The sequence below is a fragment of the Cariama cristata genome, unplaced genomic scaffold (genome assembly GCF_000690535.1).
Source record: "Cariama cristata isolate BGI_N322 unplaced genomic scaffold, ASM69053v1 scaffold18372, whole genome shotgun sequence".
In the NCBI taxonomy this organism is placed as follows: Eukaryota; Metazoa; Chordata; class Aves; order Cariamiformes; family Cariamidae; genus Cariama; species Cariama cristata.
This window is the reverse complement of record NW_009603501.1, coordinates 42270-57654: the sequence shown is the minus strand read 5'-3', so window position 1 is coordinate 57654 and position 15385 is coordinate 42270. Positions and strand designations below refer to the sequence as shown.

At 40.0% G+C, this 15385-nt stretch overlaps 1 protein-coding gene across 1 annotated transcript in view; it reads left to right on the top strand.

Moving 5' to 3' along the window:
* Nucleotides 1-1302: 1302 nt before the first annotated feature.
* PALLD (palladin, cytoskeletal associated protein) overlaps nucleotides 1303-15385 on the top strand; it is a 36651-nt gene continuing 22568 nt past the window's right edge. Inside the window, exons 1-2 of the mRNA XM_009695241.1 lie at nucleotides 1303-1992; nucleotides 13959-14094. Coding sequence (XP_009693543.1) covers nucleotides 1478-1992; nucleotides 13959-14094 — 651 coding nt within the window. The 5' untranslated portion in view covers nucleotides 1303-1477. The remainder of the gene's footprint in view (nucleotides 1993-13958; nucleotides 14095-15385) is intronic.

Here is a 15385-nt window from a genome sequence, read left to right as displayed (position 1 = left end):
TGATTGGAATATCAATATTAATCTTAGAGTGGAAAATATGACGATATTACCATTTCTAATTTTGTTGCTACCAACAAAAGTATATTGTTGTGCCAGAATCATACATTCGTATGCCATGCATTAAGCAGACAGCTTCTAAAATTTCTGCTTAAATGACCTTAATTTATATATAAACAATTACACACTTGTATATAATAAAGTATTTATGTATTAAATATACAGAAAAGGTATATGTGCATATGCTGAAACTCTGTGGACATCTGGAATGTTGAGATAAAGTTATGATTTCCAGCTGGAACATGACAATTTTTCAGCAAATCAGTCTGATGTATTTTAAGATGATAGACCACACAGTTAATTTTGATCTCGGTGTCATTCAAACAACCGTATTGTGGACAAAAAAATTCCAGTGCATCATCTGGTTTGCTTCACTGCTAAACATTTTACCCCGCTTTTTTTTCCTCTTGCGTAATTAACAGTTCTGAGTGCTCCTGTGTATTAGCTTTTTAGTCTTTGTTGTTCTGCTAGTGAATGTCTGCATTTCTAAAAGAAATTCTCATTTCCACTTGAGCTGATAGTACTGCAGTTAGCAGTTCCTCAGAACTGTATTCAGTATCTACTGAGATACATCTCGGGAACCTACAGTTAAGAACAAAGCCTGGAAACCAAAGTAGGAGTAAAGACACGAGGAGGATCAGTTCACCATTTCCTTAGGTTACAAATGTTTTGTGGAAGTCGTCTTTGCTCCTCTACCGATACAGGGATGGTTCTAACACAGAAGTTGGTCCCTTGTCTCCAAGTACCTCACTAAAAGTATGGCAGTAGTTAGAGCTGTCTGATCGGCTGACAGAGGCCGCAGCAGAAATCAAGGGTGAAGTTGTCACTGGGTAAATATCTGAGGTCTATTATTGAAACAGGGCCGTTGTATGAAATAGGCAAGAAGAAATGAAAAGAAACCTTGCTAAGAACTTCGACATTTTTACCATTACTTATATTATCTGGATTGCTCCTCTAAAATATCATAAGTGTCTTCAAATCGTCTTATAAATTACCTGTTTTAAGAATTGAAGGTTCTGTTAATTTCTATTATGCATATACTTTTTTCCCCCTTCTGGGGCTCAAAGAATGGACTTTTGTAGCAATGTTTTAGCTCTGAAGAAATAGGGCTATTCAAGATATGCAAACACTTCGAACTTTCCCTGCCTTCTGATTTTCCTAGATCAGTGGCACTTTTACCTCCTCCCCAACCAGCACTGCCTGTCTGATCATCTTTTTGTCTATTTTTCCTTCCTACAGGGACCCTCTAAAAATACAGCAGCTGCAGAACCAAATTCGTCTGGAACAAGAAAGTGGCCAGTGGTATCGTCACCAACAGCAACCTGATCATCAGCAGCACCCTCCCTCTTCTCCTTCCTTTCCTCCTCCCCCCTCCTTCCAGGAGCTTGAGTCCAGCCAGTCTGTCATCCCTCCTGTGCCAATGAGTATTCTTAACTCTCATACTTCCCCAACCATGCAGTCTTCTAGTTCCTTCAACTATGCTCGGCCTAAGCAGTTCATTGCTGCTCAGAACATCAGCCCTGCTTCAGGTTACGTGACTCCGTCTTCAGGATCATCTACATCCAGCCTTCCTTCTCCTATGTCTCCAACTGCTTCTCAGAAACAGTTTGGGAGAGTGCCTGTTCCCCCTTTCTCTCAGCAGTTTGCTCCAGAAGGGGAGTACGCCTGGTCTCCTTCTTCTCCATCCCCTCCGCCCCCGCCTCCGCCAGTCTTTAGTCCAACTGCAACATATCCAGTGTGTGATTCCTTTCCACTTCCACCTCCTCCACCTCCTCCTCTTCCTTCGCTTTCTTCACCTTCCCACAGCCTGTCTCCAACTCCCAGATTTCCTAATTCCGGCCAGTCTCCAGCAGCTTTTCTCAGCTCCATGCTGCCATCCCAGCCACCACCCATTTCTGTCAACGCATTAGGCCTCCCGAAAGGAGTGACGCCTCCGTAAGTATCAGCTAATGAGCTCCTTGAGTTTGTACTGAAGCTTGTTGCGCTGGCTTCGTTTTGTAGTTTTCTAGGGTCCTGTGCTGTTACCTGCTACCAGAGAGGGAGAGATGCGCAAATTATTTGCAAATGCCTCTGTGCTAGAGATGGGATATAGTTTTCTAAGCCTTACAGAAGTGAGGTTCTGAAAAAGCCCTACAGTAGGAACACAAAAGAGGAGAAGTTAAAGCTTTAAACTGGAATTGATGAGAATATGAAAGCAGCAGCAAAAGGCTCTGAATGCCCAGGGCGGTGGAAGGAGATCCAAGAAAACCCTTCTCGTGACCCAGTTCTTTTGAAGTCACATATTCAGTGATATTTGCAGTCTGTGTTCCTATTACATCTGCAGGTAGAGAAATATCAAGTAAACAGAGCATTGTTTAGAAATCCCTGTAGCTTTGTGGTACTTAAAGAATAAGGTTTTAAAGTGTACATCTGACAACAAAGTGGTCATAATAATATATTGACTTTCGGCTAGAGTTTTTATTCCGAGGAAGCTTGGAAAAGGGTTTAGGAGGGGATTTAGAAAAGCAGCGCATAAAAACAAACAGAATCCCTCCCCCTAACAACTCCGCATACTTGTTTTCCCCTTTTGTCTTCTCTAAAGGCCAAAATAGTATTTTGGAGCATGTCAGCTCCCATCATAGATCAGTTTGTCTTTCCGCTGGCACTGGACTCTCATTCCATCCTTAGAGAACAAAGAGACATGCTGAAGAACAAAAATGAGAATAGCTGTATCCAAGACTTATTTATAACTTTGTCTAGAAGTTTGCTTAAACATATCTACAGTATCTAGGTGACTTGCTCAGCTACATACCGTTGTGGTGGGAACTTCTGTTATTTCGATCCAAGATATGAAAAGGAAGAGAAAGAAGAAAGTGAGCAGATATCAAAGTAATAAATCATGTAGATGCTTTAAAAAGCATTTCTTTATCTTGATTTCTGTCATATGGCTCATTATGGAGTCTGACCATAAAACAGATTTAGGAGAAAAATGGATAAATAGTACAGTTTACCCTTGCACTCATCATAGTTGTGATTTTCTATCTTACTGTGTCCTTTGCGCTGGCTGAGTTTCTCTATTGATACTGGCTGCTGAAAGTTGCATGATTAATTTACCGAGAGCTTGACAGGTAAGCATAGCCCACAAAAGCCTGCGATTACCCCTGATTTCCCAGGAAAGGCCCTAGTGCAGCTATATAGTTCTGGATAGGAACTGGATTCTCTTTTGAGTTCCTTTCGGTGGGCTGTGAGGGTGACGGCAGCAGCTCGAGCCTCTGCTGTGTGCCTCTGTCCCTGTTACGCTACCTTCATGCACACGTGTTCTCACTTGAGGCATTAGCTTTGTTCTTCCTTATTCCCTTCCATCTTTGGACAGACAACTCCGCAGGGCTGCTTGCCCCTGCCCCTCGCTCCCCCAAGGCCAGCAGCCAGGCTGGGTGTGCACGTGGTGGTGTGGCTGTACCCCTGGGACAAGGCAGCAGCCTCCGGCTCTGAGCTGAGGGTGAGGGGGTTGGCTGGTTGGCCTGCGTTCCCTCAGGAAACGTAGTCCAGATGGGAGCCGGGTCATGTTAACCATACTGAATGTATGTGTGTATAATTTACGTATATGTATATATGCATATGCGTGTGTATATATGCACGCACACAATGACCATTTGTCATCTGAATTAAAACACGGTAAAAGATGTACTGCATGAAAAAAAAAATCTATCGTTACGTATCTTTGATGCCAGTTTTTCCTTGGTCTCTCCTTTTTCATTTTACCGTGGAGGTTGGTAATGTCTGGTGTCTTGCTGAGTAAATCGTCCTGTCTCCCATCACTCTCATACCACTGCTGCGCAATTCTTCCCCTTGCCTCCCTTACCCCCACTGCTTTTGCTCTCTTCTGCTTTGTGCTATAGTCTCGGTTCATTTTGTCCCCTAGCTTCACTTTTTGCTTCTTTTCCCTCGTCTTTTGCTCCATCCTCACAAACCCTCTTTTCTTGAACACATTTGTCTTTCTGAGATGTTGTAGTTTTTGAGCTACCCGCAGCATTCCATAACCAGCCGATAGTCTCACCGGGTACTCCACCATCTCCAAGACCCATTGCTTGAAAAGGATGATACTGTTACCTGACAGCGTGCTGTACAGACTGGGTGCAAGGAATGAATTGGAGCGTTCCAAGTTTTGCTTCAGCTCAGCATCTAATATGCTAGTCAAGCCATTCAGCTTTGTCTGTGCTTCTTGGTCAGTCGTGTAGTGGTGATATGGAGAATATTATAGTGGGTTGCTGAAAGTCAACTAGGCAGAGTTTGAAACACCTTTCATGGAAAGGAGGTACGTTTTTTTACTAAGGACTCCAAAAACAGTGTTTGAAGTGGTAGGATTTCCTCTTTAGACAATAACTTTATGATTTATTATTATATTTGAAATTCAGTGGAAGCAGTCTTGGACCTGTCATTGCATTTAGATGCTTTAACACTTTCATATCAAGTGCCTCTAGCAGATAAAATGCTCTTAAAGCAGTTTTCCTGTCTGCTTTCAATGTTTTCATGGCTCCTTTCTCTTGCCTTGTCTTTTTTGTGCGTGTATTCCTGGGTTGGTAATTTGCTGTTCATATTTTGATTATACGGTCTTTTTACCATGGTGGTTTACTCTCTTCTCTCCCAGGCATAGGTACTGTGACACTAATAGCCAAATATCTGAAAGCAAACAATAAATATTTAGCCTTGTCAGAGTCCTTAGTAATTACCAAAACCCATGGTTTGGCAGAGTAAGAAATTCTGCAGACTGTTTCTGTAAGTTATGCGTTTTGATATGCTGTGGAATGTACTGAATAACTGTTTAATTTTTCATACATTTCAATGGTTTTTTCATTACTAAATCTTAGCACAATTACAGATCTGCTCCTCAGAGTCAGTACTTGGTAGGCATCATTCTTATTTTCTTCAGATTGCTTTTCTAGTAGGAGCAGAATAAAGGTAATCAACATTGCAGGTGGAAGTAATTATTTTTGGAGATGGTCAAAGGCAGCATCAGTGAAGTTTTCTGTAAAATGGAAGACAAAGTGGTCGTATACAAACCAACAGAGTCTTCGTTTCTCCTCATGGAGTCAGATCTTCCCTCCATCAGCTTTCTTCAGGCATTTCCTTTCCAGTGTATGTATTACCTTTATTCTACTTAAAAGAGAAATTAATTCAAGGAGGTGTTGTGCCTCTTCTGTAAGAGGTCAGACAACACACTTCTGCCTCTCTCTTCCATCCCTCTACTCTGTCTGTGAACCCATGAGCAGTAATACCGCGCTAATGTTTCAGCTAAGGGTTGACATTTTCCTTGGTTTTGGACCCTGAGACTCTGTGGAAGTGACAGCATTATCTAAACCAGTTTGATCAAATGAATGTTCTTTCCAGTTGATAGATTTGGAAACATTGCACTGGATTTTTTTTTTGTCTGGTTGGTTGGCGTGGGGTTTTTTGTTGTTTTTAGCTACTTGTGGATTTACTGCATTTTATTTGGACGTCTGAAACACGGAAAGCAGCTTTGTGTCACAGTACCTACTAATTCACCTTTAAATATTTTAAGCAATTATTTGCAACAATTGTATGGTAAATGTTTCAGTTGTATAAAATATATCTCCTCTTTCCAGTAAACTCTAGATACTTTGTAGTGACCAGCATTTTCAAGCGGTGAATGTGGTGGTATTAGCTGAACAAGCTTTGGGAATAACCTTTTTTTTATTGATGGGACAGATTTGATAAATTCATGTCTTGCCAAAGCATAGTGTTATTCAACAAAAATAAGTGCTGGTAGAACTGCATAGCTAATTAAGTACTTAATGGAGTTATGAACACTTATCAGTTGTTTCTGAGGTAAAGCTTGGCTGGAATAAGATTGTTGGCTTCTGTTCTCAAAAATCTTAGTTCTTTCTCTCTTTACCTACAGAAAACTCTAGGGTGGGTGGATGTGTTGGACTCGGGTTAGCTTTTGGTTACAAAAGACTTGCAGGGAGCAGAGTTAATGTGACAGAAACCTAGAATTGCGGGGGTTTTGTCCACAGTTAAATCTGTAGAAGCTAGAATCTGGTCTTCTCTGGTCATAGAAAAAAAAACAAATTATATCTGTAGGAAAAGAAGTAAGTATACTTACAAATTCTAGGTAAGCACATACATTGGTAAGTTTACATGAGCATTTGTGAAAGCAAAATTAATCCCGTGAGAAGGATTTAGTGAATATTTAAATAACAAGAAATTAATCCTGCTACAAAAAGGTGTGGAGTCATCCAACCTGGAGAAATGGAATCTCTTTCTAAGTACAGAAAACATGCATTGTCAACTATACATATATCCTTTTGAAAGCAACTTTAAAAATTTCAGTATTTTCTTAAAGTAGGTATCTTCAGTAATATTACCTTAGTCACAAACAGAAAGAAATCTGACTGTACAGAACTGGTGAAAGAACATGGCTCTAGATTTGCTACTTTCTGGAAAAGAATGGAAAATGGCAAAGAAAACATTGCTTTGAAGGCAAGATTGTCTAAAGCATCTTGTAAAATGTAGTTAAATAAGCTGCTTTTATGATAAATGTAACTGCTGTTTCAATGATCTCTAGAACCTTAAATCCAAATCTTGAAGGAGATTCTGTGGGAATTATGAGAATAGCAATATCAGAGAGAGCGCTGCACTTTTTTTTTTTCCCCCCTTTGAATCAGAGCTGCCGGTCTGTTCTTGCAGCTGTGTGCTGTGACTTGTCCATTGAATTCTGTCTCAAATAGCACCAAAGCAAATCTTTTGGTAACCCTTGTGTTCCTTGAGTCAGTTAGCAATGATGGTGACCGCACCGAGGAAAAGCTACACTTCTCCATCTTTTTATCTTACGGCTTTTAGCAGTCTCCCCGTACAAATGCCAGCTTTCACTTTAAACTGTCTTGCTGTCCTGTGTAGCCTGGGCATTTACCTCTCCCATTTCTGTAGGTTATGTCTGTCAGGACTGTAAAAAATGGAGGTTACCTACAGTAGGATTGATGTGAAATTAGTGATACGTAGGAGGAAGTACCATGATTAAGAATTCCAACATCCAACTGAGGAGAAAGGTCAGGGTGTTTTCTTGCTTCTGAGGGAGCTCACCTCATCTCTGTATGCTTCCTATTCGGTCATTATCTGGAGTTATCCCTGGATCTCAGGAAAATATATCTGAAGACAGGTATTTCTGTAACTGGAGAAATTCCAGCAAACGTTAAGGTTTGCATTTATTCTCAACCCCCAGTTTTCTTAAGCTATTGCTCCTGTCCATTAGACCGTTTTTGTTTAAAGTTTCTTGATTTCTTGTGTTGTAGCTCCTTTTCCCATGGCTTGGATACTACTTGTGGCTGTTAGACCAACACCCGAGTGGTTTATCTGTGATACCAGATCACTTCTTGTTGATTGTGCTAAGAAACAGCTCTTATTGGAGTCTTTGGTTTTGCACAATACAACGCCTTTTTTTTTTTAATGTATGTGCATGTGATTATCATAAAATACATATCCATATCAGCTTTTTTGAAATACGATGAATGCATGTTTGTTCCACTTGAACTTTGAAATCCAGGTTGTGCCCCAGCTCTAAGCAATTAAAGTAGCTCAAAAGTGGAGATCAAGGATTTAACATGGAGACACACAGACAGTAGCCAATATAACTGACCTACTGTATCCTGACAGGCATTGCATCTGGAAGTCTTTTCAAGATGTTTTTATCCAGTTCTTTTTCTAAATGGTATTTGCAGATGCTTAAGAATGTTGTAAGATGACAAGTGAACTTAACTAAGAAGTAGTACGTGTACCTCTCTGTTGAAAAGATGGGGAGAGGTTGTTTGCAGCATTGCTTCGCAGCTTTTTTTGGTCTGCAGATTTTTTTCTTCAGAGGACTTAATTTTATAACTTCCTTATTTTAAGCAGATTGGAATGCCGCAGGAATGTCTGTGAATGTAAAAGCCAGGTACAGTGCTTGATAGTGGTGGAGACCTTAACCAGCAGCATTTCATCAACTGGAGTACAGGTTAATATTTTGGATGTATTACCTTTTCTCAGTTCAGTGTAGGTTTTTCTTCACATGCTTCTGGCAGTTAACCTGTTCTTCTCAAGATTTCAGGGCTGTGAGGACTGTGCCAACCTTTTCTACATTCAGGAGCAGTCAGTGCTTTAGTGATTTTGGTGTTTGGTGGTTTGTGGTTTTTTTTTTTCCTTCTTGGTGATCTGTTCTACCACAGTGCTGGTGACAATCAGAAACGCAGATAAGATTAGCGGTTATGAAATAGGTAGTATTTTTCAAATTCATATCCAAATACGTGGACATCTTTTGAAAAGCAACCGGCACTTAGGTATCTGTGGTAACCAGTGCAGCGTGAGGCAGAGGGATAACTTGCTCAGGTGGGGAAGGAACTGAACGGGAGAATGAAAAAGTAGTAATTCTTTTTTTAGTGAGTAAAAATGCATTTTTAAAGATAAGCCTTTGAAAAATAAATTTTTGGTGGTAGGCATGCAGTTTGTAGGTGAGTTGTTCTCTGTGTTACCTAATCATTATGAAGGATCAAACTTGCTCAGAAATATGTATTATTCATATCGGGCTTAATCCTATCCAATGCTGAGGAATGATTGATTTATTTTTGTTCAACTACAGTTTTATAACCTCAGGTGGTAGAAATAAGTGAACTTTTGTTACCTTTGCTTCATGTAGTGCATCCCTAGTGAGGTCTGTGCCTCAGGCATTGCCTTAATTCAGATGCCGGTAAGGTCACATTACTGAACAGAGCTGGCTCCTGGTCCCCGCAGCCTGTATGACAAGATCAGACTAAAATGATTTTAATACGCAGCTGCAACTTCAAAGTTTGTGACCTGTTACAGTGCTTGTAGTAACTTTGTTCTTACAGTAAGTGAAAAATGCGTTAAGTGGGCGGGAATTAGCTGTATTTTTGGAAGGCTTTCGTTTTAAAGGCAAAATCCAGTTACTGTTCATTACCTCAGTACCAGAGAATTGATTTGGATTTCTGTGAAACTGAGCCATATTGGCTGCAAACAGGAATTTGTTCTTGGAAGGAGAACAACAGCCAGCCTGTTGCCCTTGTTTACACTGTGAAAGGTACGTAGGAAAAAAGGGAATCTCATCCAGCGTGCACTCTGTGTAATTAAAACATGAAAAGTACTGCTGGTTTGGCCTTCTTTCTAAACAAATGTTAGGGAAAATATTCAAAACTAAGGAGAGCCAAGCCGAGGTTGCAAAAATCTTTGCTGTCAAAAATCTCGGTGTGAATTAAGATGACGGAGTTTTGGCCGTTTCGTTGCTCCCTTTCTGACCAAAAGAATTCAGACTTGTGCCCTTTTATCTACGTCTGCGTTCAGGCCCTCGGTGACTTAAGCGATGCGTGTTTCAGAGGCGCCTAAAATCTGTGTGAATTGCAGTCTGATTCTCAAAGGCTGATAGTGTCTTTGCAAATTGGTAGCGGTGGTTGTGTGCCCGAGACTAATGGTGTCAATATATTGAAATACGCCTTCTCCAGCTATCTCCTGCTACTGTACTGCTCACAATATACTCTGAAAATTGCATCAGATAAAGAATGAACATGCAAATACATAGATGAATTGGCAAAATATTTTGTTTGCTATTATCCCTGAGAAAAGACGAAAAGAAAGCTGATGAGTCACTAAGGAGGACACAAATCTTAGGAACTTAATGCATCCAGATAAGGGCATGTAAGGATGGTGAAAAATATTTGCAAAAGCAGCTGAAGAAAGTTTGCTGCCAGGCTGTCTTGACATGTAAACCATCTCTCCAGCTGAACTGATCTGTGCTTCAGAGGGTAGCTTTACCAAGGACCTTCTATTTGTTGCCAGTGCCTTGTAGCCATTTTGAAATTCATCTCAAGAATGTATGTCTTAAGAGCTAACTTGGTGTGGGGGTATGTATGTGTGTATATATATATTTATATACATATTTTAAAGTGTATATATGTAGAGAAAGAAAGATTCTAGAGAGGTGGTGGAAATAGAGCGTCTGCGGGAAGAATTACATTTCCTTGTGCACCTTCTTTTTTTGGTCCCAATTTAAAATAGTCCTGAAAGAGAGAGAGGTTTTCTAAAGGCAATTGAAGAAATTTTGACTGATACTAATTTTTATAGTTATATTTTTAAACTGACTACTTCCTTGTTTAAATACTTATTTGTGAATGTAAGTAAAGAGAAGAGAATCTGTTTTTCAGGCAAGTCGCCTTGACCAGGTCTTGGATGACACTTCCACACCCACTGTGCAAAGCTCAGGCTGTTCTGGCACATAACCGGGGATCTGGAAGGTTTTTAAGGAGTCTGCCTCTTCTGCTAAAAGCTACCAGGGATCCCCGGGCCATAGCTGAAACATTTGCATACCTTCTTCTTAAATAAAATTCCTTAGCTTCCCTACATGACTTGTTGGAGAGTGGAGAAGGGAGAGTTCTACATTGTTTTTGTCTAAGCTAGGCCTGTTGTTCTTCAAGTTGTTGTCTACTTACCCTCAATGGACATGGAAAAATAATTGAATGCCAGCTGTTTTCTGATGTTTTGTATGTGATTGACCTCTCTGTCTTTATTCTCTTCATCCTGACTAATAAACAAGATATTTTTGTGTGAGTCTGTGACACAGCATGTCACGAAAGCTATGCTTTGAAAACCATCTGACAGTTTTCTTGTTCTAAAACTTTCCAGTTTGCTGTGTTTTTCTTGAAGTGCAGTGGTAAAACTGGATTCAGTATCCAACAGCAAGGAATAAAGGAAAACAATGAAGTTTCATGTCTTATGTCAGAATTATATTTCTTTTCCTTTTGAAATAATGGCGTTATTGTCCAAGTTTTAATCTCGCAGATTCTTGAGAGATGCTTAATGTGTTAGTGCTAATTTTCCATTTGTATTGCTGTCATGCTTTGAACATTTTTCCTGAGATCCATCATCATTGGACGACCTCTAGACTAATTATGAAGATTATTGTAAATGACAGTTGTTACCTGCAAACAAGTTGCAACCTCTGCAAGTTCAGCATCGTCAACCAATTTGAGAAATGTGCTTTTTTTATTTTACTATTCAAGTTGTTAAGGTTGAAATACTGCGTACTGAACTTAGTGTAAGACCTATTTGAAAGACCTATTGGTCTATATTCTGCCAGTTTGATAGAAAAAAAAAAGTCATTGCTACTTCTTCAGACGTTTCAGCTTTTTCAGACAGTTACGCAGCCATATAATGGAAATTTCAGCCAGAGACTGTTTCCCTCCTTTACTGGGGAACTGAAGCTCCTGAAGGCTTACTCAGAAGCCATAAAGTGCAGTGTATCAAAGCTATTTTGCTTATCTGCATGCCCTCCAGCCCAAGAGACAGAAAAATGTGAGGTTTGACAGGATTCAATTTTCATTTCCTTATTATCCTACATTGTTTTGAAATGGACTGTAATATTGTTTTCTTGTGTTTAGTATGGATGTTGAACTTTCTGACCTGTAATTCTCTGGGTACTCCTTCCCCTTTTAAAAGTGGGTGTGTCTGCTTAGGAGTTTTTGTTCTCAGAGATAACTGATAACGCTTCAGAAGATGCTTTCACTTGCTACTTGAAATCCACTCCAGAGCACTTACCCCATCCCACTCTTTTCATGCACTGGTGTGACTTTCTTGCCTAATCTGTACGTTTTACCTTTACAGCCTATTGAGTGCCAAGCATAAGAAGGCCTTTTTCTGCTAAGACTCTTTCTATCATTCAAGTATAACATTTGCGAGAATGTGAAATGAAAACTATTTCTTAATGTCTCACTTGGAATTATCAAGGCAGGATGCACGTCTCCATTAAAAGCTGGCAGAGGGCTTCTTCAAGGTGAAGTTAAATTTGAAATTTGCTGCCTTGAAGTTGGCCAGATTTTTTTTTTTCTTTTTTTAGTGTGTGTATCCTTATCTAAAAAGTGACAAAATTTGGTTCCATGGCAGTGCTGGGCTGGGTGGAGTAAGAGGCTGGAAGGTGAAGGGAAAGACTGTGAGGAGAGAGGCAGATGCCACCACCTTTCCACTGGCCTTCCAGCAGTTGGTCCAGCCTTCCTGAGGGACGTTACCTTCTGATCCCCTCTTCCATTTTCTCCTGTCCATTTTCCTTCCATATCTTCCTTTATGTTTACTGTCCCCAAGATTCTTGAGTTATTGAAGCATCTCTTTCTTGATGAGACCTTACCCCTTCCTCTTAGCATTCTCTTGTCTCCCTGTAGATGGGGTAGTTTTCCCGACTTCTTCCCCAAAACAGAGTGGAGGAGACTTTCTTTGTTACTTGTGACTGAGAAGATCCCCAGCCAAATGTTGAGGGAATTATTCTGCTTGGTGACTGAGAGGATCTCCGGCTAACGGCTGAATATTTCTAGGGTGAGGGATGTTGTGCTCTGGCTCTTTGCGACATTAAGCAAATGTCTGCTCTTCTTCTGCTGCGATTTAATGTGAAAATACAGTTCTTTTTACAAGAACTTCACCATTCTCCCATTTTAAATTTACTTTCAGTAACAGAATATGAAATGTTTTAGGAATTTAGACAGAAATGTTTCCAATTATTGTCTTCTCCCTCTATTCACTTAATTCCTTTTTGGCTTTTGGCAGCATATGTGTATTGTTTCATTTTAACTAATGCTAAAAATAACCACTGAAAACACTTGCTGAAGAATGAAGTTTCTCTAACCATGTTATAGAAACATAGTACCAAACAATGTCTGAGAAAAATTGTTATCTCCATATGATTCTTGTTTAACATTTTGGTGCTGGTAGTTAAATTATTAAGTCGTGTATTCGAATGAAGTTTACCCCTTACATGCTAGTCTGATTTTTTTCCATTTCTGTCATCTGTGAGTTTGTCGATTTATCTGATTTGATTTTGTATTTTGCATAAGTCATTCCCGTGTAATGGGCTGAGCCCTATTTAGTCGATGAAGTTGAAAAAAACAAACCCCAAACTAGTATTGAATCAGTATTGGTGTTTTAAAGGATAATGTGTGACTTCACTGCAGAAATGGGTGTGCTACAAGTTTCAAATACTGATAGCAATGTTGATTTCTTCACAACTGCAGAAGAACAGCTGATCTCCAGTGGAAACCACCATTGTTGGGCACTTCCAGCAATAGAGCCACGCTCACATTACTGAAAAGTGTTAAATATTAGCGCAGACTGGAAAAAACATTTCCTGTGCCATTCCAGAAAATGGGAGCGAGACGTCCTGAAAGTACAATCGTAGCTTGTAGGCTGGTACGAGGAATAGCTTAGCCCTGTGACTGCAAAACGTGAAATGGTTACTCTTTCACGGTGAAACCCTGCTGCTGAGAACTGCGTTACAGGGGTGATTTTTCTTTTTGCCAGTGTAACCTAGCCTCTGTGAATGGCTCTGCTTTCAGTAACAACATTTACATGTTGCCTTCCGGGTATGTGTTCGCAGAGATATGAAGAATAAACAAGAAGTTATGCATTGTGTATTGCAAAGCTGTAACAAGGAATTAGGTAATAAATAGTATAGGAAATTAATAATTAACTGCCTTGTCTTACATCTTTCTGATCTTTATCCACCTGGTACTTCATAGGAACCTAGTTTATCTTCCATCCCCATTTATCTACTCATGCTTTCTCTTTCATGTTTCCTCTCACTTTGCTTTATTGCCATTGCTCATCAGTTCCCTCTTTGAGCGTATGGTGTTTGCAGCCACCGCTACGCAATCCTGAGCCCTATTTTAACTAATGCACAAGTAAAGCATAGTTTCAACTTTGTCCTTAAGCTAACCATTTAATCAGTGATGTGAGTTAGCAGGGACAGCGGAGTAAGATGCCAGACCTCTAATTTCAAAGACACAATGTCATTTTCTTGACTGATAGCAGTGATTCCAGATAAATTCCTAAATACCAATGATTTCAGGAAAGCTCATGAATTTTCCTGTACTGTTTTGCAGGGGATTTCCCAAGAAAACAGGCAGAACTGCTAGGATAGCATCAGATGAAGAGATTCAAGGGTCAAAAGATGCTGTAATTCAGGATCTGGAAAGAAAACTTCGCTTCAAGGAAGACCTTTTGAACAACGGGCAACCGGTATAAAAACAGAAAATACCTCAGGGAATGGGAGTGGGCTTCATGGGTAGTTTCTCAGATATGCTGCATATGAAATAATTGTTGTAGGTTATTTTTATATTTTATGTATTTATTATTTTTAATTGCATTTCCAAAGCTGCATTTCCATAAGGAATGATGGTCCGTATTTTGGCCTATCATTCCTTCTCCTGTTTGACAGCTTTACTTGGACTTAACAAAGCAATGGAGCTCTGAAAGCTGATGAATTTGTGTAAGAAGCCAGCACAGTCTGTGCTTCAAGGGCTTTTTCAGCCTCAGAGGCCGTTTGCTGTTGACTGTTCATCCCTGAGTGGCTGGCCAGAGTAAGCATATGCATTGCTCTTAATCCGTCCAGGCTCATTCTACCTTCTGCCCAGCTGTTGGACAACGAGGGTGGGGGAAAGAGTAGGTGGGAAGTGGGGATCAGAGGGGGACAAGGCAGTTCATCATGAGAAACAACCCATTAGGTATCAGACATCATTAGATCCTGCAGTTGTGGGACTTTTTTTCGACCAATAGAATAAAAAATAACCTATAGTACTAACTTGCAGACTTTATCAGGAATTAACAGGCTGCTTGAGGAGTCAAGAAATGACGTGAAATGGGCATACTAAACAATTGAAATGCACAGCTGCAGAGTTCTCTATTATTTTTTGTGCATTTTAAGATATGCATAAAAGATAAAATATCAAATTCTTCCTGCTCAGGGTTGATGAGAAGCAACTCTCCTAAGACTTGTTTACGATGATTAAGGTATTGATTTAAATATCTTTGAAGCAGAAATCTCTTAAAAGAGGAAAGTAATTTTAAAAATGTAGACTGTCACCTCTGTTTTCTCAAGGAAATGTTTTCAAAAACATCTGAATGCCTTGGGATTCCTTTGTGTCACTGAAAGGCAGTGTGATTTAAGGTTTCTCAGGACCATGCTCAGAAGTTTGCTGCCGTGTGTGAGATGTGGACTATGGTGTTGTAGTTCAAGACAGCCTATTGAGTCAGACTATCTAGTCCGCAGCTGCCGGATTCTGGTTCTTAACAAGGTCAATGGAGTGAAGTAGGGAAAATGTTCAAAGTGACTAGTGCTTCTGTACTTACCTTTCTCCATTGACTGCATGGGGTCTGGCAGTTTTCTCTAACAGTTAAGCAGAATTGCTCTCATAGTGCCTAAGTTCCTATTTTTTCAAAAGAGGTGGGCTGTGCATGACTCTCAATGCCTATTTTGGAAAGCGAGAGAGATGTTTGGCCTGGACAAATGCATGGAATGTCCTGAGAAAGC